The sequence below is a fragment of the Cavia porcellus genome, unplaced genomic scaffold, assembly GCF_034190915.1.
Source record: "Cavia porcellus strain 051 isolate PalLab524CR breed Dunkin Hartley unplaced genomic scaffold, mCavPor4.1 scaffold_10, whole genome shotgun sequence".
Taxonomy (NCBI): domain Eukaryota; kingdom Metazoa; phylum Chordata; class Mammalia; order Rodentia; family Caviidae; genus Cavia; species Cavia porcellus.
Genome location: NW_026947493.1, coordinates 55,898,490 through 55,924,775, shown reverse-complemented (window position 1 = coordinate 55,924,775; position 26,286 = coordinate 55,898,490). Strand labels below are relative to the sequence as shown.

The 26,286-nt window shown below is 37.3% G+C and overlaps 1 protein-coding gene across 2 annotated transcripts in view; it reads left to right on the top strand.

The window, feature by feature from the left end:
* Nucleotides 1-26,286, top strand: part of Znf704 (zinc finger protein 704) — a 203,491-nt gene that overhangs the window by 39,346 nt on the left and 137,859 nt on the right. For both annotated transcript variants that reach the window (XR_010050201.1, XM_063257493.1), the window contains exon 2: nt 10,912-11,153. Coding sequence is in view for 1 of the 2 variants with exons in the window: in XM_063257493.1 (XP_063113563.1) it covers nt 10,912-11,153 (242 nt within the window). In the remaining variant the exon portion in view is untranslated. The remainder of the gene's footprint in view (nt 1-10,911; nt 11,154-26,286) is intronic.

Here is a 26,286-nt window from a genome sequence, read left to right as displayed (position 1 = left end):
ATATCATATGTAAACTTCATTTATTCACTCTGCCCCCTCTGTTTCAGACATTCTTCTAGGTCCTGAGGATTCATCAGTAACCAAAGCAAAAAACGGCTAGTGGCCTCATAGAACAAATGTTCTGGTAAGGCTGCCCAACATTAACTATAAAAGATAATTTCACAGCTTGTAATACAGTGATAAATATTATAGAGCAACAAAATACGATAGAATGTGGACTGAGCAGTGGGAAGGGAGCACTGCAATTTTAAATAGGTATGGTCAAGACCAGTGAGGAGTTGTGTGAATAAGCTTTCCATCACTATAACAAAAACATGGGAGACAATCAACTTAGAAAGACAGTGGTTTATTTTGATTTGTAGTGTTGGGAGTTTTGGCCATGGTAAGTTGGTCCCATTGCTTTGGGGCCTGTGGGGAGGCGGAGCATCGTGGTGGTGGTACATGGAAGAAGATACCTGTTTACTTCCTAGCCAAAAATGAATGAGAAACAAGAAGAGAGATTAGGGTCCCAAAACCTCCCTCAAGGGCACACCTACAGTGACCTAAAAAGACTTAACTGCTAAGACCCACTTGTTAATGTTTCTATTGCTTCCCAGGAATGCTCCTTGGAAACTAAGTCACTGACACATGGGCCTGTGTGGGAACGTTCTAGACACAACTGCAGCAGGAACAGAGATAAAAAAGGGGAAGAAGGGAGGACAGGGAGAAAGTTGGATAGATGGAGGCCAGATCATAGGCGGTCTTGGAGCTTACTGCAAGAGCTTTGACTTTTACTCCAAGGAAAATGGGAACAGTTCCGAACCAGGAAGGGTATGGCCTGATTCTGATTTTAAAGAGTAGCACTGCTACTGATAGTGAGAAAGAACCGGGCAGTCGGGGGAGGCAGGACAAGGATGGAAGCAGGGATCCAAAGGGGAGACTCGTACAAATCCAGGCAAGATGCAGTGATAGCTTGACCAACTGATAACTGTGGAGGCAGGCAGAAGTGATTGGATTCTTAGGCATATTTTAAAGGTAAAGTCTGCATGACTGTCTTATGGATTGGATATGACTGGCTCAGTTAAACTTTGAATTATAGAAAACAAATAGAATAACTATGTGCAATAAATTCTAAATTCTCTATTCTGAAGATAAATCCAAAAATGTTCCCCCATATTGATAATGATACTGATTTTCTCTCTGTCCTTAGATTTGGCTGGGAAAATATACGAATGATTTTAGATGAGCTTGAATTTAATGTTGGACTTTATAGACATGGTTATTTTTGTTCAAGGCTTTCCCGAAAGGATTTTTTAAAAATACCCAAGTTGTGTGTTCTCACTTACATAATGTTTAATAGAAGGTTTGAAACCTCAGCCAAGTATTCTTCCACTAGGGAGTTTTGCAATAACTTTCTGTCTTAAATATGCTGCTGACTAATCTGCCATTAACCAAGCCAAGCCATGCTTTGTTGAATATTAAATTGTCAAGATATTAAAGTTAACGTTGCTGTAGTAAACCCCACATGAACCATACTGATTGCTGAGATTGTGTAGTTGTGTGGTTTGACTATGCAATGCCAAAACATAATAAGAATCTCCACTCTCACAACGCCACCAACCCAGTCTGATTTCCATTTCAGTTGTCTGACCAGGTTAGAAACAATGCACTGGAAAGAAAGGAGTCAACAGACTTTATCTTAGTGATTTCAGAGGGCTGTGAGAATAATCAAGGGACTGGTAATTAGAAGCATTTTTTTAAAAAAGTGGTTGTTCTAAAGCGATTCATTAGAACTGGATAGATTTGCCATCCAACTTATTTTCCACCTACCTCACAAGAAATTTGAATAATTTAGTCTGAAGTAATGAGTAGAAGAAGTCTGTTGACTATTTTTGGATGTAGCTTTATCGATTTACTCTCAAGATTCTAATCTTTCTTTGAGCATGAATCTTAGCAGTATATTTTAAATTAATAGAAAAAAACCAAGTTGTTCCTATTAATGTAACTTTTCTTCTCCTTTTGTAATATGATTTAAAATTTGTGGACCTAATTCCATGTTCCAGACACTGGGAGAACATTATAAAGAAATTATAAAGAAAAATTACAAAGTTTACCAGGAGTGTGGTTTCCTGGTGAGTTGTAGGAGAGTCATTTGACCAAGGGAACCACCTATCATTATTTGCTGCTAACATTAATATGTGTGTGTGTGTGTGTGTGTGTGTGTGTATATATATATATATATATATATATATATATATATATATATAATGGTAACTTGAATCAAATGGCCTTTCCCAGAATTTCTGTAATATCTTCTTGTTATTCAGAAAGTCTCGGAAGGCAAATGGATTGGCTTTCTTCAGGTTATTCCTGGAAATCGAGTTAATCTCCAAAGCCAACTCCTCATATCTGATTGGATTATAGTGAGTAACTGGGAATAATTTCCAAGAGTAGCGTTGACACATGCTTTCTGGTGTCTTATTATTTAAAGCCACGGAGAGGGTGATAGGATGCAGGTGACCTGCACAGCACTTGTGTGTAGACAGAAGGAAGGATTGATCAAGTAAGTGGGCTGATGTCAGAAGCCGTCCTTATTTGTGGTGTGCTGGTATTTTCTTGCTGTGGAAGCCAGATGTTTTTGTATTGAGAAAGGCTGATGAGCTCCAGTCCCTGTCTTAGAAAGTTGCATCCAATTTACAAAGGACACCATTTACGGACATTCAAGACTTAAATAGATATTTTGAACTTCTTGTTAAAAAATTGCAATTTTCCCAAATATGTCATTTTTATACATACACTGGTTATCATCTCCTAGAAAAAACAAAGGCTGTTCATCGAAATAAAAATTCTGAGTTTTACTTGTCAGATGGTAATTGATAATTGATGGTGTTCTCACATAATTGAACACTGAAGCTTTGTTCCTTGTGAGAAGTTACACTGATGGTGTGCGTGCCTGTGGGGGTGAGAGGTGCGGTGTGACAGGCTTCTGTGCTGGGTAGGAAGAAGGAATGCACAGGCAGTTACTGGAGTGCAGCGTAATGAGAGGTGCTGATACTCAGTGCAGGTGATAGCGCCAGCAGAGGAATCATTTCAGGTCATTTTTTTCTTTTGTAAATACATACGTACTAGTATCTGAAAACTAATAGAAGAAAAATGTTAGCTGTAAAAATGCTAGATTCTTGAGAAACTTAATTATATAAAAATGATATGCGTTTTTCATAGTAGGAGAATATCATAAGTTTTAAAATACCAAACCACACTTGGGTATTGAAAAATTACAAACAAAATAGAAAGCAAAATTTGCTCGTACATCTGTCTCCAAAGAATACAATTGTTAACATTTTAGAATGTCCTTTCAGGATTATTTCTCTACAAAGATCCATATTTCTTCTCTCTGAGATAATATTACATGTACTCATTTATAAACTTTTTATGATTAATATATTGAATCTCTGCTGATTAATACAGAGATTTGTTTTTTAAATATGTATTTTATTTGTATACATTTAGCCTAGTATTTTTTGATAGTAATTTCTGTATTTTTAATGTTGTCAGCATTTCTGTGATAAAACCTTGTGTATTTTTTTCCTTAAGTGTGGGACTCCTAAAACAAAGGCATAAACAGATTTTGCTAAAATTTTCCAGAGCAGTCTCCTAAAACATGTATATTCTTACCAATAGTATTTGAAGGTACCAAAACTCATGTTAAAATTTTTTCATAATTTTTATGACTTTCATAAACAACATAAAGGTCTTGTTATTTTAATTTATCTATTTTGTCTTTAAAGTAAAAATCTCCATTATGTCACCAATTAGAAATCATGCATGTCTTTCTCTATATGGTTATATCTAATTATATAAAAAGTCAAAGAACTGTCTTAGCCCATCTAGTCTTATGCTCCCTGAGGTGCTTAGCTTTTTGATGTACTGTTTTAAATTCAGTGAAACTGTATCCAACATGGTCTGCAACTTGTGTGTATCCCTAAATAGATCATGAACAAATGTGTTGCCTTTAATAGAGCATGGATATTTTTTAATGTTTTTTTATTTAGTGACTTCATGGTTACCATTGTGCAGTAGGTGATATTCATTATATTGATGTTCTGTACTTTGTTCACCCATTGAAGAAAAGTTTAGGTAGTTTCTGTAATTCTGCCTCCTGGAATTTTTTTTATAAAAATCTTACAAATACAATAAGATATATGCTTATATATACACAAGGATTATTACTTTTAATATAAGATTGAGTTATTAATGTCTGTCAAGAAGAAATAAAATCTGTTATGTCTTGAAGTATTTTAATATTCAAAATAAGTGTGGATTTCCTCATATGAAAAGAAACTGATGATGTATTGTCAAGTTGAAAAACTAGGCTGCAGAATGAAGTATAATCATACTCATATCTAAACACCCCAGATAGTTTATATGCACATAGGTACATAATGCATGGTAAGTAATTTGATGTTTTATAGTAAGTTGTTAAATATGGTTCGAAGAGTATTGACCTGGCTGGGCAAGGTCAGAAGGGAAGTAGGGAAGAATAGAAAACTTTCCTTTAGCCATATTTTCATTGGCATATATTTTATAAGTAATCATTTAAAATGAAAAGTATATTTAAACTCTATAAAAACATTGCAAAGTAAAATGTATCAGAGACTTAGTGGTCTCCGTGATCCTTTCCAATTAAGTCTGTGATTTCATGAAAACACAGTTAAATATGAAGTAGTATTTCTTATAGATGCTAAATGTTTCATTCCTGATGTGATAGAAGAACAGAAAGAGGAATAAAGGAAGAGAGAAGAAGCCAGAAAGCTAGAGGAGAGCCGGAAGCAAAAGTTGTGCCGTTTGAGAAACACAGACCGGCTTTTTGTACTGAACTGCATCCCTCCACTCTCAGCCTCCCCTGCTTTCTTTGCAGTACTTGAATTCAAGCGCTTCACCCTGAACTACATCCTGGCCCGCCTATTCATTCACTGGGTTTGTCTGATTATTGATAGGGTCTGACCAAATTGCTAAGTTGCTCAGTCTGGACTCAAACTCGAAATCCTCCTGTCTCAGCCTACCAGAGTTCTGGGACCACCTTGCTTCACTTTTAATTCCACTTTTAGTTTTAAATAAAAGTAATTTTTAAATTTTCTTTCCAAAGCATTGTGAATGTACAAAAAAAAGCAGTGTTTACAGCCTGCTTAGTTAATGCTAAGAATGTAAGAGGTGAGGACCTGCCCTGCGGGGCCTCAGGCTGTGCACGGACTTCTAATCCCCGCTGCTCTGAACCTGCATTACACCTTTAGAGGACTGTGTTCCTCACTCGGTGTCTTACAGCATACTTAGATCATCCGTCAAGTCACTGGAATGTTGGAGGGTTTTTTTGGTATGGGAGGGCTTTTTATTTGCTTTACTGATTCAGTTCATTTCTGCAAAACAAATTGGCCAGTAAATTACTTTTGTTCTGTTTCTGCTTTTCCCAAAGCTTCATATTCAACTCGATACCTTTCTAGCTACATTTTCTTTTCTGCTGTTAGTGCCTGGAGTTGCTGCTGTTGGGATTCTTGCTGCTTTGCTATAGATTTAAGCAAGTTCTGCGCACCAGTGACCTTTGTCTTCTCGTTCTCTACTTTTTTTGCAAGTTGGTCCACAAGTCCAGTTGGGCTACCAGCTGGTTTCCGAACCTGGCCGGTTTTGTCCACAGAGTCTTTGCCTTCTGTCTAGAGCTCTGTGGTCTACAGGTAGCCTGGGTCCCGCACTTGAAGCTTATTCAGCTCATCAAAGTGCAGGCGCACTTCACCCAGGATGTCTCTGGCCGTGACTGTTCCGCTTGCAGGTCCCTGGAGAAGTTCTGCCTTGAAGGGGTGGCAGCGGTGGTCAGGGGGAAGTGCGCCAGAGGAGCACACGTCGGGAAAGACAAGTCCAGTTGCTTGTCACAGGCCACCTTCACTCTGCACTCATTTCTTGAGTGCCTGCTGCATGCCAGCCCAACTCAGTGCTGGGGGCACAGGGATGAACATGACGTGGTGCCCAGCCTGTGGGAGCATGTGGTGTAAGTAAGGAGGTCAGAGAAAGGCACCCCAGGCAGAGAGCACAGCCAGGACACAGGCCCTTCATCCTGGAAAGGGCCTGTCCTGCCTGCTGACCCCATAACAGCCACGTGCTTGGGCCCAGGCCGCTGCTGTGGACAGCACAGCTCCCGTAACTCACTTTTAAACAAGGAGTCTCTGCCTAGTTGTCTCTGAAATCCCTTCCATTGCTGCAATTCTCTGGTTATTATTAAAAAAGTCTTTTTGTTTAAAAACTATTTTAGAAGGTTTGTAGCTTACATTATTGAATATTGCTGTAATGCGATTTATTATGAAGCCTTGGCTCACAGCATGGCATACAATTGTAGTATTTCTATAGGAAATGTATCCTATTTCTTCATATTAACTTCACATTTATCTCTGGAATTGTAACGCTAGAACACAGATGACTTCAGATGTTGCCCCCTTCCTTTAAATGTTGGGTGGACTCTGCTTGGTCAGTCCATTCGGCCCAAGAGAGGCATGGCTGTCAATGATGTTTCAACTTGATACTATTGACTTTGTATCTGATTAATGTAGAACTTGACACTTAGGGCAAAGCTGTTGATAATCAAAACCGAGGCCTTTGTTTTCTTTTATACCTGTGCTTAGAATATTCCTGTTGTAATTTAAGGTGGGAACAGAAGTGACAGTCACCTCTCTGTCACCTCCAGGTCCAGGAAGAAAGAATTGCATAGAAGATTGAATAAGGAGAGATATTTACAAGATTTATAATTGTGCTTGTTGATGTTTCTAAGCTGCCTTTTTACAAAACATTCATTGCCTTTTTGGAAGTGTGATATATTTTCTTGCTCCTTTCTGTTAGGTATTGATGTTGTTGAAACAGCATAAGCACACACTCACTTTTCTTTGACATTATTTTACTTTATTAAGGCATTTTAAGAAATACGGCATCATTGGTCATTAGAGCAATGCAAATTAAAACCACGCTAAGATTCCATCTCACTCCAGAAAGAATGGCCAGGATAAAGAAAACCATCAACAAATGGTGAAGAGGGTGTGGGGGAAAAAGGAACTCTGCTGCACTGCTGATGGGAGTGTAGACTGGTGCAACCACTGTGGGGGTCAGTCTGGAGGTTCCTCAAAAAGCTGGGATTGGAAGTCCCATTTGACCCAACTATTCAACTTCTGGGCATATTCCCAGAAGAACTGAAAACATCATACACAGTGATATATGTGCACCCATGTTTATAGCAGCACAATTTGTAATAGCTAAATCTTATAAATAACCAAAATGCCCATCAACTGAGGAATGGATAAAAAGATGTGGTACTTTTATACAGTGGAGTACTACTTAGCTATAAAGAATGATCACATTCAGATTTTTATAGGTAAATGGGTGCAACTTGAGACCATACTCCTAAGTGAAATAAATCAAACTCATATTTGTAAATACTGTAGTGTGCCCTAGTGTAAGAAATGATAAAAGTACATAAGATACAAAATCCTCAATAAATACTGTGAAAGGGTAAGAATCTGCTCAAAAGAGAAAAAATAGTATCTCAGGGAAAAGGAGGAAAATACAGGAAGGGAAAAGAAAAAATATCTAAATTTGTATAAATATACTTAAGATAGCTAAGATGATGGTGCTACAAATTCTATTAGTTCTTGGAACAAAATAGTTAACATTCATAGGATTAGATCGATTTTGCATGTTTGTGTCTGGTGATCTGAGGAATTCTTTTGAAAATCACTATGTAAAATAACAAACCTAGTTATGTTCCTACCACCTTGTTTTGAAGGCCTATATCGTCGTTGCTTTGGGCTCTTTGCTATTGTTATTTATTTGTCTTTTTTGTTTCTTGTTTTTCTAGTAACCTGTTTTGTTTTTTCTTCTAATGCCAAAAGGATAGGTGTATATATAGAGGCTTATACATGTGTAGAACTTCTTCTAAACAGTTTGAGATTTGATTATATTATGCATAATGAAATGAACAACTACTTTGAAGAAAAAGACTCATTATGGTATCCATTGCTGATTCTGTATCGTCATGCTGTGAAATCCCGTAATTTTTTATTGTTTGTTTAGAGTAGTTTTAGTCTGTTTTGTATTATATAATTTCAACATACATGAAGGTATGAACAGGAAACCTTATGGCAGCCACTGTTGATTTTCCCATTGTCTGGTTTTGAAGGCCTATTATGCCTTCATTACTGTGTTCTGATCAGTTTTATACTATTTTGTTTTCTATGAATTCATTGTGTGTGAAGATATAGACAACTATTTAGAAAAAAACGAGATTTTATGGTAGCCACTGTAGATCCCCTGTGGTTTTGCTTTGAAATCTGTGTCACTTACATTGTTTTCTTCTGATTTGCTTTGTTCTGTTTTGTTTTACCCTCTTTAAAATAAAAAAAAAAAACTTTAATAAAGAAAGGAAGACAGACAGACATACGGAGACTTTTTAATGAGCTGCAGGTAGACCAAAAGTAGAAGACATTGTCTTGTGGAGCTAAGTGTAAGAACAAGAACATCAAAGGACTGCGACCTCTTTCCCTGCGGGTTGGAGTGCTGTGTAGAGCCTCAGATCTTCCTATGAAAGATGCTGCTCAGCTGCAAGTGCATTCCAGGGCACAGGTCATCCTGGACTCCAGAGGTTCTGTTACGTGGCAGCCTCTGTGTCCTAAACACCAGTCTGAACTTTCCTTCATCTGAGAATCTCCGGTTATGAATACTAGACTCTGCTATTATTGAACACACAATGTTTTGTTTTATTCTGAACCTGCCTTAGACTTAGGCTTTGGGTTTTATAAATTTAAATCAATTTGATCAAAGTCTTTTTGTTTTTTCTGCTATCTGAAGTTCAAAAGAAATATAAGTCTGGCGTAATGGAACATGTAATCTCAGCATTTGAGAGGCTGAGGCAGGAGGATTGCTGCAAGTTCTAGGCCAACCTGGGCTACATAGCAAGACCTTGTCTCAAAAATAAATAAATAAATAAAAGAAGCAAATGTATTTTTTATTTAAGTAGTAGGTGGATAAAAATTACTTAATTACTAATTCTACAAATGGACTTCACCAACTGCCTCCAGAAGAAGGGATGGGTTATTTTACTGTCTGTGAAAGGTCTCATAGGTATGTGTATTTTGAGATCACTCTAATGACTCCTGATGCTCCAGATTACCAAGAGGTCTGACTTTTCCTTGTGTACTTAAGACTTTAATGAGTGTACTCCAGGCTTTGTTTACAGCAGCAGTTACTTACAAAAACCTTTCTTTGTCGAAGGTGGTGCCACACACCTGTAATCTAGCACTTTGGAGGCTGAGGCAGGAAGATCATCTCAAATTTGAGGTCAGCCTGAACTTCACAGTGAGACCCTGTTTCAAAACAAAAACAAAAACCTTTTTAAAAAATTCTCTTCTCTCAGTAATCACAAATTTGGAAGTAGCAGACTTCCATTCCCCATGTTTTAATTATTTGCCTTGTACCTTAATCACTGCACTTAGTTCAAAATGATAAGAAAAATTAGCCTGATATTTTTTATCACTTGTTTGTAGAAGGGGTTTCCTTAAGATGCTAACTATAGTAGAGAAAGATAGAAATACAGTTCTTATTGAACTGCAGAGTGTGGTTAATGCTACGTTAAATAGAGATGAAGTTTAACTTTATATGTTAAGAGCTCTTCTCTTGAGCATGAAATAAGCTGGAAATATTTAAATTATCTTAATTGAATCTTCTTAGTTGTAAAAGGGAAAGCATTATTGTAAATTAAAAAATTTAGAGGTCCTAAAGTCCTCAAGGAAAGGCACTTCTTATTTTCATGATGAGTTTGTTTGTGTTGTAATACATACATCAGTTGTACTTTTTTTGTTCCTCAGTTATCGTTACTGCTGTAAAGTTCATATGACTTGAAATTTACCATTTATTTCATATTAAATCATGCAATTCAGGGGACATCAAAGGAGGTTCAACCATCTCCCCGTCTCCATTCTCAGGACATTTTCATTCTTCAAAAGAAAACTTTTGTCCAGTTAAATAATCAGTTCCCATTTCCCTTTTCCCTGGTCTCTGATAGCCACTGACCTGCTTTGTGTCTTAATAAGTTTGCATGTTGTGGTTCATATGGAATTCTGCACAGTGCTGCCATTTGTGTCTGGCTTGTTTCACTTAGTATATTGTTTTCAAGGTTCATTCATTCTTTGAGCATATATCAGCATCTCACCCTTTTAAAGGCATTGCATGGATCTACTATGTGGTCTTCATTGGTCAGTTGATGGACATTTTCATTGTTTCCTTTATGCTATTATGAATACGGCTATGAGAATTCACATAAATTATTGTCTATAAATCTGTTCTTACATACCTAGGAGTAGAGTCATTGAAACATATGATAATTCTGTATTTTTTAAAGAAATAAGAAACTGTTTCCTGCCTCTGCTATGCATCATTAGTCCAACAAGTACTAAGTGAGGGCTCCAGTGTCTCCAACACTTATCAGGATTTTCTCCTGTTTTTTTGTAGTTTTCTCCAATAGCCCCCCTATTGGGTGTAAAGTAGTACTTAATTATTGTTTGGGTTTGTGTTTTCCTGGTCACTAATGATTTTGAACGTCTTTTTATGTACTCACTGACTTCGTATATTTGTTTGAGAGAATTGTATATTCAGGTTCCATACTCACTTTTTTATTGTGATAAAGAAAAACATATAGGTTGAGTTATCCTAAAATATTATAGCTTGAGTTATCTTAAAATATTAATAAGCATACAACACTCTGTAGTGCTAGCTGTTGGGTTTCTGTGCTGCATTTTCCCCATGTAAACTACAAACTGCTGACCGGGCAGAGAATCTCTGTTCTCAGGGCTCCCTCCTGACAGTCTCAGAGCCCCATTCTAAGAGTGTCTGTGCTTCCGTTCCCAGGTGGGGAGCACTAAGCGGGAAATGACCTTCACATTTCAAGCTGAGGACTTAAAGCGCGACTCCAGTAAGAAAACATCTCATCATCATTTGTTCCCCTTGGCCATGGAGGAAGATATGAAAACAGTAGACACCAAAAAAGCCAATCGGGTCCTCGACCACGAGAAGGAAAACACTCGTTCCATCTGTCTCCTTGAGCAGAAACGAAAAGTCGTTTCTTCCAATATTGATGTCCCACCAGCAAGGTAAGAGAACCTTCGCTCTCACTGGGTCTGTCTGGAGAAGTGTGTGGAGAGCATGCCCAGTCCCTGCCTTGGGTCTTCAGCAGAGTGTAGGTTCGCAAAGGGTTTTCCACCAAGATTTTTTCCTGTTGCTTGTGTAAGGTCGAGCAGGTGTGCTCTTCAGAGTTGACTGTGAGGCTGCTGTGGTTGGAACTGCGTGGTTCTAGTAAAGAGTACTCTATTGGATGTTGGTAGAATAATAAAGAGCAGGAGAATTGCACACAAATGTATAGAATGAATCATGAAATACGGGACTGAGAGCCTTCAAAAGCTTATTCATCTGGAGCTTTTAGTCAGGGGCTATCAAATTATGGTGCAGATTAAATTCAGCCCCTGATCTGTTTTTGTGTGGTCTGTGAGACAAGGATAGTTTTATATCTTTCTAGAATTAAAAATGGAGATTGTGTGACACTTATCACAGGTGGCCTGCAAAAGCCTAAAGTGTGTAAAAATACTTGGTTACCTCTGGTGTATATTGTACTGATCTTTTAAAGACAAATTTCCCTTAAAATTTGGCCAAGAGAATTTATCTGAAATAGCGAAAGGTCTTTTTCACATTGCAAGTTTATTTATAAAATTGTGTCCAGTCTCCAGAGGCACTGCAGCAAAGCGCTCTATTATGGCAAGATAACGGTGGGATCGTGCAGGGTAGTGTAGACACAACCTTCCACTGATTTCCTTGCTTGTTATGTGTTTCACTGAGAAAGTAATCTCAACCGCAGCAGGGAATTGAGGCCTTTTTGTTCAGGCTGTATCCCAAGCACTAGAACAATGCTTAATTATCTTCTGGGAGCTCCATAAATATTTGTCAGATGAAAGAAAGAATGAAAATGCTGTAGCATGAAACGCTGCATATTTTTAATATGTGCACCACATTTCATTGCCAAAAAAAATCATTTAGAAAGCAACTTTATAAGCAATTGTTGAGAAGTTCTGCCTTTGTTCAAGTGATTTCTGACAGCTCACGAGGAAAACAGTATCTTTGGAAAAAGAATAAATGTTCCCTTCCCACCTGTTCACTCTTTCTAATTGGAAGCTTTGTTTTTTCTGTTATATCAAAAGTACCTTCACTAGGATATTCCATATTCTGTCCTGCTATGAAATCTGTCAGACTTTCTAAAATTATAGGCCTTTTTGCTTCCTTTAACCTTTAAATGACAGTTTTCAGTTACTGCTTGGAATTTTTTGCTTTCCTAATTTTTCATAGAAAATACATGATAAATTATTTAGGATTAGTTCTTTTGACTGGGGCTTCATTGTGAAATGTTCTATCACATCCTGAACTGGTAGGTACTTGAATTTAGATCTATTATTTGGTTGACTCATAAGAAAAATGACTTGCTAACAACTTGAAATGTGAAGAGCTATGGCTTTATTGTTTTCTGAAGCCTGGAGGGCAAAAGTTAGCTTCCCAGTCTCAGGTAGTTTAGTACTAATTTGCAATTCTGTAGAGCAAAAAGTCTTATTAGCCAGTTGGGTATGTTATAAGACCTGTAATTAGTCATTTGAAATTGCCATAGATTGTTTTGGGTATGGTTCATTCTTTAATCTCTCCCTGCTTACTGTAGCTTCTTGGGAACGTAGTATAGAGGGAAGAGAGGAAAGTGCGTTCTGTCTTTTTGACCCTGGTACAGTAAGTGGACTGTTTCTCCGCCTGCTCTGGCTCACCAAGTGTGGGAAAGTACCTGAGTCAAGTCGGTGCTGATGTTATCTTAAGGACGAGGGAGAAATTTATTTGGTTTTAAGTCTCTTAATACAGAGAACAATCCCCAACAACAAAGTGTAGTTTAGAGTTATTCATCTGTTGTTGGAAATGCTACTTACAGTTTCCTTGTTTGGGTTTCCACTCAAAAATGTGTTTTCATTGCTACAGTAAAAATTTAATCATTACAAATATGCCAGTGGTTGGTGACATAAAGTTGTTTTTTGCTAAATGATCATGAAAAAATCAGAAAGTGTATGAAAAGTATGTGTAACTTGCAGACTTTCTTTTTCTATTTCTGATTATTATCGAACTAGTAAATAACTTTTCACTATCTGAAAGATCAATGTTTTGTCTTAAAAACTCATCTCTGATGTAGTAGAAAGACATTATTTTTCTGTTTGTTAAGGAGTATATGCCATCAGTGTAAAATAATGAAGTTTGAGTAAATCAAGCTTATAGTAAAAATTTTATAAAATATATAAATTTTACAAAATATATATACATATTTACATGTAATCTATATGTGTATATCTGTGCATATGATGATTGCAGTTTAGCTTCCTAAATTGAGACATTGTGTTTTGTCCAGTTCTTGGAAGGAGTGTACTCATCTCAGGCCAGTAAGGATATCACTGGTGCAGAGTTCCTTTAAGGAACTCAGTTTAAAATCAGTTCCCTATAATGGTTCTCATTTTATCTTTTACTTATTCCCATCTTAAGAGTTTTGTTGAACTTTACTTTCTGTGATTTGTAAAAGGCAACTGAGGTTTATTTTCTGTAGGTTGAGCAGTGAAAACAATTGGTGTATTTTGTCTTTCTGTGTCCCTAGTGGGATCTGGAACTTCTTACGGTCTTTGTCTCTATACCTCACTATGGGTGAACATCATCTCCACTTAACAGACATTCCCATGGTGAAGGAACCTACTATTTTATAAAAAAAAAACATGGAAGAGAGTGCTCCTTAAGCACCTTTCAGGAGCTTAAGTCCAATCAGAGACTGACAACATAAGTAGTTAATTTTAAGTTAAGGCTTTTAATTTGCTTCTCCTTGTTAGAAGTAGGTGAATTTGTAACTGAAGGAGAGTCTTTTATATTAGGAAAGGTATTGATTTGATGTATCTATTTAAAAGATTTTCTTTTGTGAGTATCTTTTTCAAGATATGAAGGAATGAAATAGAGAAAGGAATAATTCTCATCTGAGATTTGTTTTACAAAATCTCTATTTGTTCCCCCCCTATTTGAGGACTCATTTAAAAGTTGCCAGTTTCAGAAAGTACACATTTAAGTACATTATTTGTCCAGATGTGTCAGGTAGATCATCTGAAGAGCCGATGCCACGACAGGATTAAGCATGCAAACATTTTATGAGGTGAAACACAGTGGAAGAAAAGGAGGTGGTGGGAGAGACAAGTGTGAGCGACGTTTTGGAAGTGGAAGCCAGGCTTCTTGGTGTCGAACAGTTAGAAAGTAAATAACTGATTTAACAAAGCATGGGAAAAAAAAATATGAAACATCTAGGTAGTTTCTAGAATTGCTGTGAAGCCTGGAGAACCAAGTCAGGGAATAAAAAGGAGTGTGGACATCTGCAGCTTGGCCTTTTGGTTTCTAATGTGAGAAGCACATGTGTAGGAGGTTCTCCAGACACAGCCACACAGCGGGGATGGAATTGACAAGTGTCTGTTACAGTTAGGCAACAATGATGTCTCCCATCCTGCAAATGAGTAAGTGACTTGCCCAAGAACACACATTGAACAAACAACAGGCTTAAATAAGTTTCTGGCCCCAGGTAAATTTTTGTTCTTTATTACCGCTATTAGTGTTTATGGGTGATTAGTTCTTATTTTCAACTGTCATTTATTAATGCTTTAAAGTATTTTGATAATTCTACTATCACCTAATATGACTTGCTCCCCAGCCTCTAAAACAAATTCACCAGTTAAGCAAACATTGTTAGATGGCTTAGATCATTAGAACATAGCATTTGTTATTCTTTTTTTGCCAGCCATTGTTTTTTTTGCGAGTACTGATGCTTAAATTTGTTGGATTTCCCCCAAGTAGCAATTACAATTTGATTATGCAAAGTAATAACTGTCTTCTAATTATAATTCTAAAGCTAAAGAAATCTATTAGCAAACCAGATATAAAACAAGGGAAAAAGAAAACTTTGACCAAAAATATTCCTAGACTTACAGCAGTTTATTAGAGTGCTACAGACTTTTAGCTTGGCATTGGAAGAAAACAAAGCATATGGTACTATTTGTGTTGTAGGCTTTTAAAATACAGTGACGTCATATTTATCACTTGCTGGATGAAGCAAAATCGTCTTTGCCTTATCAAATGCCATTCTGGAAATCACATAACTTAAAAGAACTCCAAAAACCTGTTAACTTTTGAGTTCAGAGTTAGAAAGTAACTCGAGCCCTGAACTATGTGTATTCTGAGGATACAGTGGAAAATTGTGAACTGGTTCGGCTACCCTTGCAGACTGCTGGTGTCTGCATTTTCTCCTTTGTCTTTTATGTATTACTGGCCATTTGTAGAAGAGTCTTCTGTGTCAAATTTGAAATTATATGAGATAGCCCAAAATTGCTCTTTTGTTTCTGAATCGTAGGAGCCCATCATTCTGGAGAAAATGTGGGTTTTAAACATATTAGAAATTTATCAGCGTTCAGCCTGTGTGAAACTTCTGGAAATAGTCACTTTAACATTTTAAAACATTTCTCTTTGTATAAAAAAAAAAGGCATACTTTCCTTTTAAAAGTTATTTGGGAAGAGCAATTGAAATAAGCTCATCCATGTTGGAGAAATGTTAGGACTCCATACGTGGGCTCCCCTTGAGAAACTGAACCAGTTTCCATGAAGTACCTATAACGAGCATCTTCCAGGAAACCTGCTTTCACCCCTTCTTATCATTTCAATAATTCAAGTCAGCAAGCAGTTGTTGTTCCTGATTTCTTGCTGTAGTCTGTTACACAGCAGCCAAAATACTGTTTCTAAAACAAAAATATGATCATGTTGCTATAGAACAGAGACAGGAAGATGATAGAAACCAACACGATTGAGATTATAACGTAACGCAACACTTTGTGCCATCAGTATACAATCAAGTTCCATTCTGCTGGTAGTTTAGATTCTAAAGCAGATTAGCTAGAGACAGAGTTATTGTTTACAATGTCTTTGATCATCTTTGGAACAAGACCTCTGCGCCCCCACCCCTGGGAAGATTTGAGATCTGAAACCATGTGACAGAACTAATTCTTATCTCCCTTCTCTGGGACGAAAATTCATGGAATGGGATGTTGGGACTTCTGGGTTTTTATTTTCAAAATAGTTACCTCTTATTTCTGTTGGTTTTAAATATGACTTTTGAAATCTATCAGTTTCTAATCATTATGTACTATATAGCCCATTATTATGAGGACAGATTAGTACCAAATTAGAATGTGCCAACTATTTAGAATTGCATTTCAAATTCAGAATTTTGGTAATTAATATGCATTTTAAAAATAATACTTTGTGTCATTTTGTTGTTAATGAAGGATATACTTTCTGAATCAAACTGAGTAGTAAAATTCTGAAAGTGTGAAGTCCTGGCATTCGTAGACGTCACTTTGGAAGACTCCTTACATATTAGTAAATGCCCTTCTATGGAAATCATCTTTGACAGTAAAATGGAGAGAATTGAACAAGTCAAGTTTCTTGTGGGTCAGTAGCACTGCTGTGAGTGGGTCACTGGCTTTGTTGCACAGGTTGGGTACAGGGGAGTCTTCCAGATACTTATGGGTACAATTATTCTGCTTTTCTGTACCGGTGCCATCGCCTGTTTCTGCAGAAGTGGTTTACATGCCACAACTTTTTTTCTCCTTATATCTGTTCAAAATTTAAACCATCAGTAATACAAATAATTGAATTTTCATTACCTCTCACTCCTCATCCATCCCTACCAGTAAAGGTTCTATACTCTCTACTGTACAAATAATATCAATTTGTACACTAGGCATACAATAAACAAGACACTGGTCATTTATTGAAAAATAATATTTGAATAACACTGCTCAATAGAAATTTAATATGAGCTGGTATGTAATTTTGCAATTTCCAGTAACTACATCAAAAATAGAAAAAACAAATATGTGAAATTATGTGTCAATACTATGTTATATAACCCATTCTATCCCAAATGTCATTATTTCAATGTATAAGAAACATAAAAAGTTAATGAGATATTTTATAAATTCTGATACGTATGTTATACTTACAGCATATATTGGTTTGGACCATGCACATTTTAAGTGATTGGAAGCCATGCGTGGCCAGTGACAACTACAGTGAGCAGCAGAGTACAGCCTAAGTTAATTTTGCATTTCAGTCCAACTTATCATTTATGCCCAAGGTAGCATTGCCCCCCACTTTTTTCTTAACATATAAAAATATGCCTTACCCACACTATTAAGAGTAGAATAGTCTCACTGTCTGCCAGTGTTTCTTAAGGGTTTGTGAGGGAGGAGGCAGCATCCTCAGGAAGGAGGGGCATTTCGGTGTCTGCGGCTGAGGTAGTACAGATTTAGAGTAGTTGAAACCAAATAGTTTCTGTTACAGCATGATTGCTATATGTCCTCCAAAGGGTAAATGACTCCAACTTGCGCATAAGTGATGTCTTGTACAATTAAAATTATTGTGAAACTATATAAATTCCATATATACTTTACGTTAAATAGGCATCATCACAATTCTTTAAAAATATGAAGGCAGCTTCATTTCCAGAGATTGAGAGAACCTCTTTAGTTATTACTAGATTCTCTGGAGAGTCCTCATAATATGACCATTACAGAAGTTCAAACATACCAAGCAAATATGGTGCAGCTCAGAGTTCTCATACTTAATGCATTAGCCTAGACTTTTTCTTTAATACACTCGTAAGAAAACAGTGCTGTACATACTAGGAAATGCATCAAATACATCAAAAACTTCTAACTACAAAAGGTTTCTTTTGTAATTAACTTCAGTTGTTGCTGATTCTTTTTTTTTTAATACTAACTTACTCCCCCACCCTATATGTAGAGGTCTGAGTGGGGAAGTATTAAGGGATAAAACCATAGGGTTAGGCTTAACTTAAGAAAACTTACAGAATTTGATTTTAATCTTTTAGGTAAAGACAGGTATTCAGGTGATGTCATTTGATTGGCATTTCAGAAAAGTCATCTGGTGTCCTGTGAGGAGAATGTGTTGGGAGGAAGGGAATATCAGTTTTGACACTGAAGGCAGAATAAATAATTAAGAGACATGTGTACAGGACAGAGAGAGATGACTGTGAACGCTTTCCTAGAGCAGAAGCATCAGGAAAGGGTAGTGCTCAAGAGACAGGGAGGTGCAGGCTCCCCAGAACTTGGCCGGAATAAAGCAGGTGAGACAGGACACTTAGTAAAGGAGGCAGGTTGCTCGGGATGACTCTAGAAATGCTAGCCCTGAGCATCTCTGAAGCAAATGGCTGGTGATCGTAAGCAAAACCATAAGGAACTGAGTAGTAATAAAAAAAAAAAAGTACGTAGATGTGGGCAGTGTTAAATTAAGGGTTATAGACCTTGGGGATTAAAGACATGTGGGATTAAAGGGGCAAGTTTCAATGAAAGTTCAGTGATGTCCCTCGCCAAAAACCTGTAGAATTTGATCAAAAATTCAAAAAGACAAGAAGTATATTGTATTTATAGAGAATGGTATGCAGGCCACTTAAACAGTCAAATCATAATGTAAATAATTGCACTAGAAGTGCTTGCTATTTTAAGATGTCTTAAAGGAAACAGCCACTTGTCCACACTTGGTTTTTGCGTATTGGCTTTTCTTCAGGCAAACTTTACTTACACAGCTTCATTTCTAAATGATGGAAAAATTTCGACTGTGCTTCCCCACCCAGGATTTAGCAGAGTTTGGCAAACATTCACTTCTTTAATAGAGCTCATGAACTTAGCTTTCTACATCAATCTCCCAGATAAAATTCATCCCCTAATACGTTTGGTTAACTTTGCTGCCCCTCTATAATACTTTTAGCTTTAAGATCGTTGACTGTTTTCTAATTGTTACCCAATTTTCTGTCATGTATTTCAAACATACAGTAAAGTGTGTGTAGCACTTATCTGCAGAATATGAGTTTCATCACACCACTGCAGAAACTTGTATTTCTGTTCCTCGACATTGATTTTACCAGGATAACTATCATCTTTAATGTAACTTAGATGCAAGCAGACTTTCCTGAGTTCTTCCAAGGCAATTGCATAAATCTTAAACACCTGTAATTGTGAAGTGGTGTTGAAGGAAGTGTTCTTTCGAGCCATAATTGATAATTACAGTAACCGTGGTTTTCACAGCATCACCTCAGTTTGCCAGACATACACTGTAGTTTCACAGAAGTAGTTTGTGTTAATGACCATAGCAGACTCACCCTGTTGAGTGTTCCAGACAGCTGCTTTGCCTTTATGGGGCAGGGCAGAGCATACTGTGTAGTTGCCTTGGGCCCCTTAACCATAATAGAAAGTGCCACCACCCATCAGAAGTGCTGTTTAAGTGTGATGTTCTCCCACTTTTATTTTTCAGGGTTAACAAGTTTCCCTTTTAATTCACTCCTGACCATGCTGTCACATTTCTCACTTATCTACACTTAATGCTACAACCTGAAAATTAACATTTGGAGTTGAAGGGCAGTGCTGATATGTGCCTGTCAGAGACGCGTTCTGTGATGCAACACCAGTGTATAAGCCTCACAGTCACCTGCTTATGAAGTTAATAACTGTGCCTTTCTTTGTAGGCATTTAAAAAACCAAATATAATGAAATCCACAATTTAAAAGCCTTATTACTTTCAGAAGCAGATCGCTTGGAGAATATAATTTTAAGGAATATGTGGGTTCTTAGAGTATATTTCTACATTGGGGATAAAATAGAACTGGTGGTTAGGAGAAAGAAATTGAGTGTTTTCCCATTATCCATTCATTGTAACGAAGCCCCCTTACCTTGTGCCCCACATGCTTCTGTCGCATGGGGACCATCTCACCACATTGTCTACTTGCCAGTTGACCGCAGTTTTCTTTCTCAGTGATCCAAAGCAGCAGAGTAGCCTGTTATACTCCCGTGGGATGGAGAAAAGCAGGAAGATTTGCCTCCTTTAAAACTAGGAAGGCCCTTAACCAATCTGCAAATAAAAGGTAAAAACCCGTTCTATGATTTTAAAATGGTCAACATATATTTAAAAAGTGTTAGTTTGATTATTACTGAATTTAATGTAACCACAGTAATAGATATTAGTATTACTGAATTTAATATAACCACAGTAATAGATATTAAAAAAATAAGTCATTTGGTCTCATCACCGCATCATACAATAGCTTTCTTTTATACATTTATATTTTTATATAAGCTATTTCTCAGTGTAAGCAAAAACACTTTAAGTACAGTTGATAGACACCTAAGCTAAGCTAGCACATGTATTGCCTGCTTTTCTGTTGTAAATGTTGGTTCATTATCCTTTTTTGAGGGGAGTGTCAATTTGAGATATTTACTGGATGCCCACTTAGAAGTAACATTTGTGGGCTGGGGATTTAGTTCAGCGGCATAAGCGCCTGCCTTGCAAGCAGGCAGTCGTGAGTTCGATCCCTGGTACCGATAAAAATGAAAAAGACCAAAAAAAAAAAAAAAAAAAAAAAAAAACAAGAAGTAACATTTGTGTATGCTGTTCCAAGGCTTTCCTATGAAAAATTCAATAAGCTTTTCCCTACTCATTAATTTTAAAAAAAATCTTCAGGTGTTCTTCAAAAGGCTGATGAGCTGTGTTCTTAACTAACGCGGTTGGCTTATGAGAGGTGCTTGCCTCATTCACATCATGGCCAGCTCCACTTGGCAGCCGCAGACGTCACTGGGCCCACCTGAATGTGGGGCTCAGAGACAGAATTATCCGCTGCCCTCGGGACAGGGAACAGGCCAGGCCAGCGTATCCAGGGGAATATGACGTTCCCATAACTTTTCACTGGTGTTTCAGGGCTCAGAATTTTCTGTATTGAGTCACTTACTGTGTTGCCATCCTTGTAAGTAGAAGACGTCATTATGTTGGAATTACAGTGCTTGCATTTCCTGTGGAACTGTGCCCAGCTGTGCCGACTGAGTCTGATGTTGGCTTCCTTTGATGTCAAAAATGAAAGCAAACCAGTTTGTATGTTTGCTATAGCATACACAGCAGAGCCAAAGAGCATCTGATCCATCACTGAAGTGTGGGAAAACGGTGAAAAAATGAGAAGCTGTTTCTTTGTGTATACATGGTATCAGCTCGATGTCACATCTACAGGTGACCCGGTGACAGAGGCATTTGCCATGAAGGATGCTTCTCTGTTTGATGTCAGCCTTATTCGTTATCAGCCCCAGGCTGAATCAGGTAGAAGTCTCTGCCTTTGTAAGGATGTGTCAGTGGCATGGGACAGCTCCTGTTCTTGGTTATGGGCTTTTGTCTTTTCATCTCCACATTTCTGAAACTGCATTTGGTCCTATTTGGCTGCAGAGGAACCACCCCAGTGGGAGAGAGAAAAAAAACCTTTCAAGAATAGAAATGAGTCTCTCTGAACCTACAGCTGAAACTCTGTGTGTGTGTGTGTGTGTGTGTGTTTGTATTACTAGGGACTGAACCAGGGATCCTCTATCACCAAGCTACATTACTACCCTATTTATTTATTATGTATTTAGAGATAGGGTCTTGCCAGATTACTCAGACTGGCCTTGAACTTGCTATCAACCTCCTGCCTCAGCCTCTTAACTACTGGGATTTCAGACCTACACCACAACACCTAGTTTTATATATATATATATAACTTGCTCCATTATTTCCCTAAGTAATTTTATTTTATTTTAAGTAATTTTATTTTATTACTTCTTGTTACCCAATTAGAGAAGCAGCACACACCTTCCAGTCTTCTGATTCTCTGGTTAGAAGTGAGAGGAGAGGGCTGGGGATATGGCTCAGCAGCACAGTATCTACCTGGCAAGTGCCAGGTCATGAGTTCAATTCCCTGTACCAAAAAAAATAGAGTACTGAGTCCCAGTGATACCTGTGGGACTTGTCAGGAGTCTTTACTGCATGTGCTATGGGCCAGGCTGACTATACTGCTCATCGTGCTATGCCAAAGCCAAGTATTGGATCTTACAGATCAGAGAGAATTGCAAGCATCTTGAAAATCATCAGCTTCATTCCTTTTATTTGAAAGATGGAAAAATTGTTACAAGAAAAAGCCAAGAGTTTGGATTTGAATAACGGATGTAACCATATCTCTGGAAGATGATTTTTAAAATATGACAACATTTTCATTTGCAAGGCAGCGCTTAACATTCATTGTGCATTGCATTCTTAACTGATGTGCTAATAGTCTTTCTTCATGCTTGAGAGGAAGAGATACCACTTTCTGCTTCAGACTAGAAACACACCACCTGCCTCGTCAAGCTGGGACATGATATTTTCCACTGAGGAGAACACTTGTTTCTGCAGTCAACACAGCAGTACTGTTTGAAGATGACAGCAAAGGATCAAAGGTGGGAGGCAATTGCAAGTGGCGGCTTAGGGGGCCATCGGGGTACCAGTGTGGTGCATTGCTGTCTGTAGATGCAGAGGCACAGGTGAGAGTCTGCGGGTAAAGGAGGACAGTTAACAGTGGATAAACTGAATCAGGTGTATTTTCATGTCTGTCTGACCATGTGAGGAAAAACCGGACCACTCTTGGAAACACTAAACAACTTATTTCGCTTCTTATTCCTGTACCTTTTGGACACTTGGAACAAAAAAAACTATTAAAAATAAGCAAGAAAGGGTGCAAGTACTCATCTTACAGAAATAAGAGGACATCTAGTTTTTGTGTTTATTTCTTGGTTCTCAAGGACTTTTGTTTCTTATATTTGAGTGAAACTACTTTCATATAATATTCTCCGTTGTGTAAAAGAAGATGTTAGATCTAGGCCGATCTCCCATGATTCCAGAGACCATGGTGACGTCTCATCAAAGATCCTGCAACAGAGTTTCCCTGGCTTTCAGGGTTCCAGGTTGTGGGCTTGGGAATGTGAAGCGGTGTCTTATCCAGGACCAGGAAGCTCTTTGCTGTAGTTGGTTCTCCACTGTCCCTAGGTCTGCAGCTTTGCAGATGGGATGACTGCTTGAAAGGCACTGATAATTCTGTTAAGTGACAGTCCTCAAACCTGAAACTGCCTCAGTAGGCAGCTCACTGATCTGTTGACAAATGTAGGGTTTTATATACTTAATCTTTGTCACTCAAGTGATATTTAATTTTTATAGTTTGATGATGTTACTTACATACACCCTGGTAGACTAAAAGGAAAAAGTATAAATCTTAAAAATGTCCAATATGATGACTGTAGTGGACATTGGAAGTAACGGGAAAAATCAAGGGGTACAGTGCAGCCTGCACACAAGTACATCCATGGTGAAGTTTTCACTTGGACGGACAATTTTGTATTAGTGGTGTTAGAATAGCTTTTATGAAATCACGATGATGGGTTGTTTTTAATACTTAAACTGTCTGCCAAATAAAATGTCAACAACCACATATTGGTTCCTGTTTTAATATTTTGAAGAAATCTCAAAGCCTGGAAAGCAGAGGAAAACTAATCACTAACAGTCAAAAGACATGAATTCTTCCACTGTATTCATGATGTACACTCAGAAAACAAAACGTTTTTATTTTTATTTTTTTATTTTCCTGATTTGTTTTTATTCTATTTGTGGTCACTTGTGCAAGTCAAGCTTTTAATACCCTTCACATGGGCAAACAAGAACATTAGGATTTTTAACATTAGATTCATTTTTAACTATTCAGGAGAAGTCAGCGTTGTCTTTAAGGCTCAGGTATGAAAATTAAGTGAGTGAATCCAGTGCAGTACTGAAACAATTTATGATTTAAGGCTTCGGCATAATGTAATATTATAATTATTCTTTGCAGCTTTCTATATGTATCATTGGGTTGCACCCTACAACTTGGAAGGGTAATGGTAATTTCCAGGTTTTCTGTGTACTTGAGGGTCAGTTTTCCTGAGGAACAAATCCTTATGGTTCTCTATTCAAGAGTTGCAAATTTTGCAGGAGTCAAAATCAATTGTTTTCAATGGGTGATTAATATTGTCACCACCAAGTCCATCCCATTCTATCCACAGAGGCATTTGGAGAGGGCTAGGTCAATTGTGAGTGTGCAAATAGTCCTGCATGTTGCCTGCTTCTTGTGTCTCTGGGGCCATTGCTCCCTCCCTGGGAAAAATTGGTTGATTTCATATTGGTCATCAAATGGTGGGGATAACAGTTACATATAATTTGGTTTTTATATTAATAGTACAAATACTGTTTATCAATATCATAGAATACTGAAAATAAGTGTGGTTTTCTCTGATGAGCCTTGCTGTGAACCAAAATACTGTTCAGATAGTCTTCTGAAGCGTTATATTGCGTTACTTATCCTAACATGAAGTAAAATTGTATTTTCCAATGTTCCAGTCAGTCCTGGATATATTTGGCTAGTAGTTTGGAGACATAAAAATCTTCCTGCAGGCTTCAGTTATTAAAATAGAACCACCCACCCACGCATTTTATTGCATTCTGTGGAATGTTTTTGAATGACAGTCTAAGTATTTTAATTGGTCTCCAGCTGATTTATAACCCCTTGTTTTACGTTCCGCATTTTATATCTCAAAATTATAAGTTACAGTGCCATTTTTATTCCATTGCCATTAAAACAGTGCAAACAGCATTTTTGAAAAAGGAAAACGGCAGACTCCATTCAGAAAATCAAGGTTCTTTCATTTGCATTGTCTTCTCCTTTTTAGGTGCTGGGCTTCCTGTCTAGCTCTCTGGGTCTCTGCAATCTTCATATAAGCTCTCTGTTGATATGCAGGGCAGATAGAGTGGAGGATTCTTCCTATGTCTAGGAATAGGATGTGTCACTCATCTGGTTGGAGCACAACCTTACAGTTTAGCGTTGAGCTGATGCATGTCTAACCCTGCACGATGCTGCATATATCGTGTGATTATACCATGCCTTCTCACATTTGTGAAAAGTTTCCTCAGAATTCTGATTATGGAGCCATAGAGATGAGACAAAGAATATAATGTTAGAGTTTCTCTACAGCCCATTGCCTCAAGTTTAGTTTCTGCTTCATCCGTCTCCATGTTTCCGTCCATGGCTCACTTACTCAAAATGGCTAATTACACATTTACTTTTTGACTTGTTCCCAGGCATAGCTTTGTGTGTATCCAAACAAACAGAATCAGTAATTAACTGTGCATTTGTTTGCAAAGACCTTGGCCACTTTACCATTTGATCTCTTTTTGTAGGAGCTTTAGTTTCATGCCATATAGCTTTCTCTCTAGGAAGAAATTAAATGTGTTGGAAAATTAAAATAACTTTTTAACTTCTTTCTTTGTGATATCTTGCTGCTAAAGAGTTTCCAGGTCTCCTAAAGAGTATGTTTATGTAGAGAATGGGTAGTTTAGTGTTCATGAGCTATTTCCTACAAAGTTTTTTGAAAGGTTGAGCTACAAGATGAATTGGTGCTGGACATGTACAGTAATTCCAACACTTGGGAGGCTGAGGCAGGAGGATTGCTGCAAGTCTGAGGCCAGCCTGGAATAGATAGCAGGACCATGTCTCCCGTCAAAAACAAAACAAAGATAAACAGCAATTTCTTTGATAATCAACAATCTAATTGTTGTTTTCATGTAATTGTCATTCAATCAAACTGCAAATGGATATTCTTTATAAAGCAAACAGAATTGAAGAAACTCTCATTTCTGCCCTAAAGTTACTTGTAGTTTTCTTGCACTTTCCTTGCTTAAATCCTTTTTGTAACTTTGTGACTTGTCAGTTTTATCCAACTAATGTTATTTTCTCATCTATATCAAATATACATTTTAGATGTTGTCTCTGCAGTGATTCCTATTCATATGCCACTCCTATTATGATGGCTTTGCCACATTAGTTGAAAATTTTCTATTTATTTATATCAGAAATGATCTAGCACATTTAGCAAGCGGAAGCAAATCATTCTTGCTCCACAAATAAAGAAGTGACACTATAGTGTGTTAGATAGCCAGTTTGCTTTCTTCCTGTCAGATCAAATAAAATAGCTCTACTCAGTTTTCATGCTGGCACACAGTAAGCAATCAACAAGAATAATGAAGAAAACTTCCCACATATATATATATATCCTGGCATTCTCTATTGTTGACAATTGCTTTTTTCTTCTTACTCTTAAATTTAATTTTTTATTACAATGAAGTGCATAAATAATTTATATAGGTTAACAGAAGAAACAAAAAGCATCCTTAAACAAGTTGTTTGATAACTACTATTAATGCCTTGATATT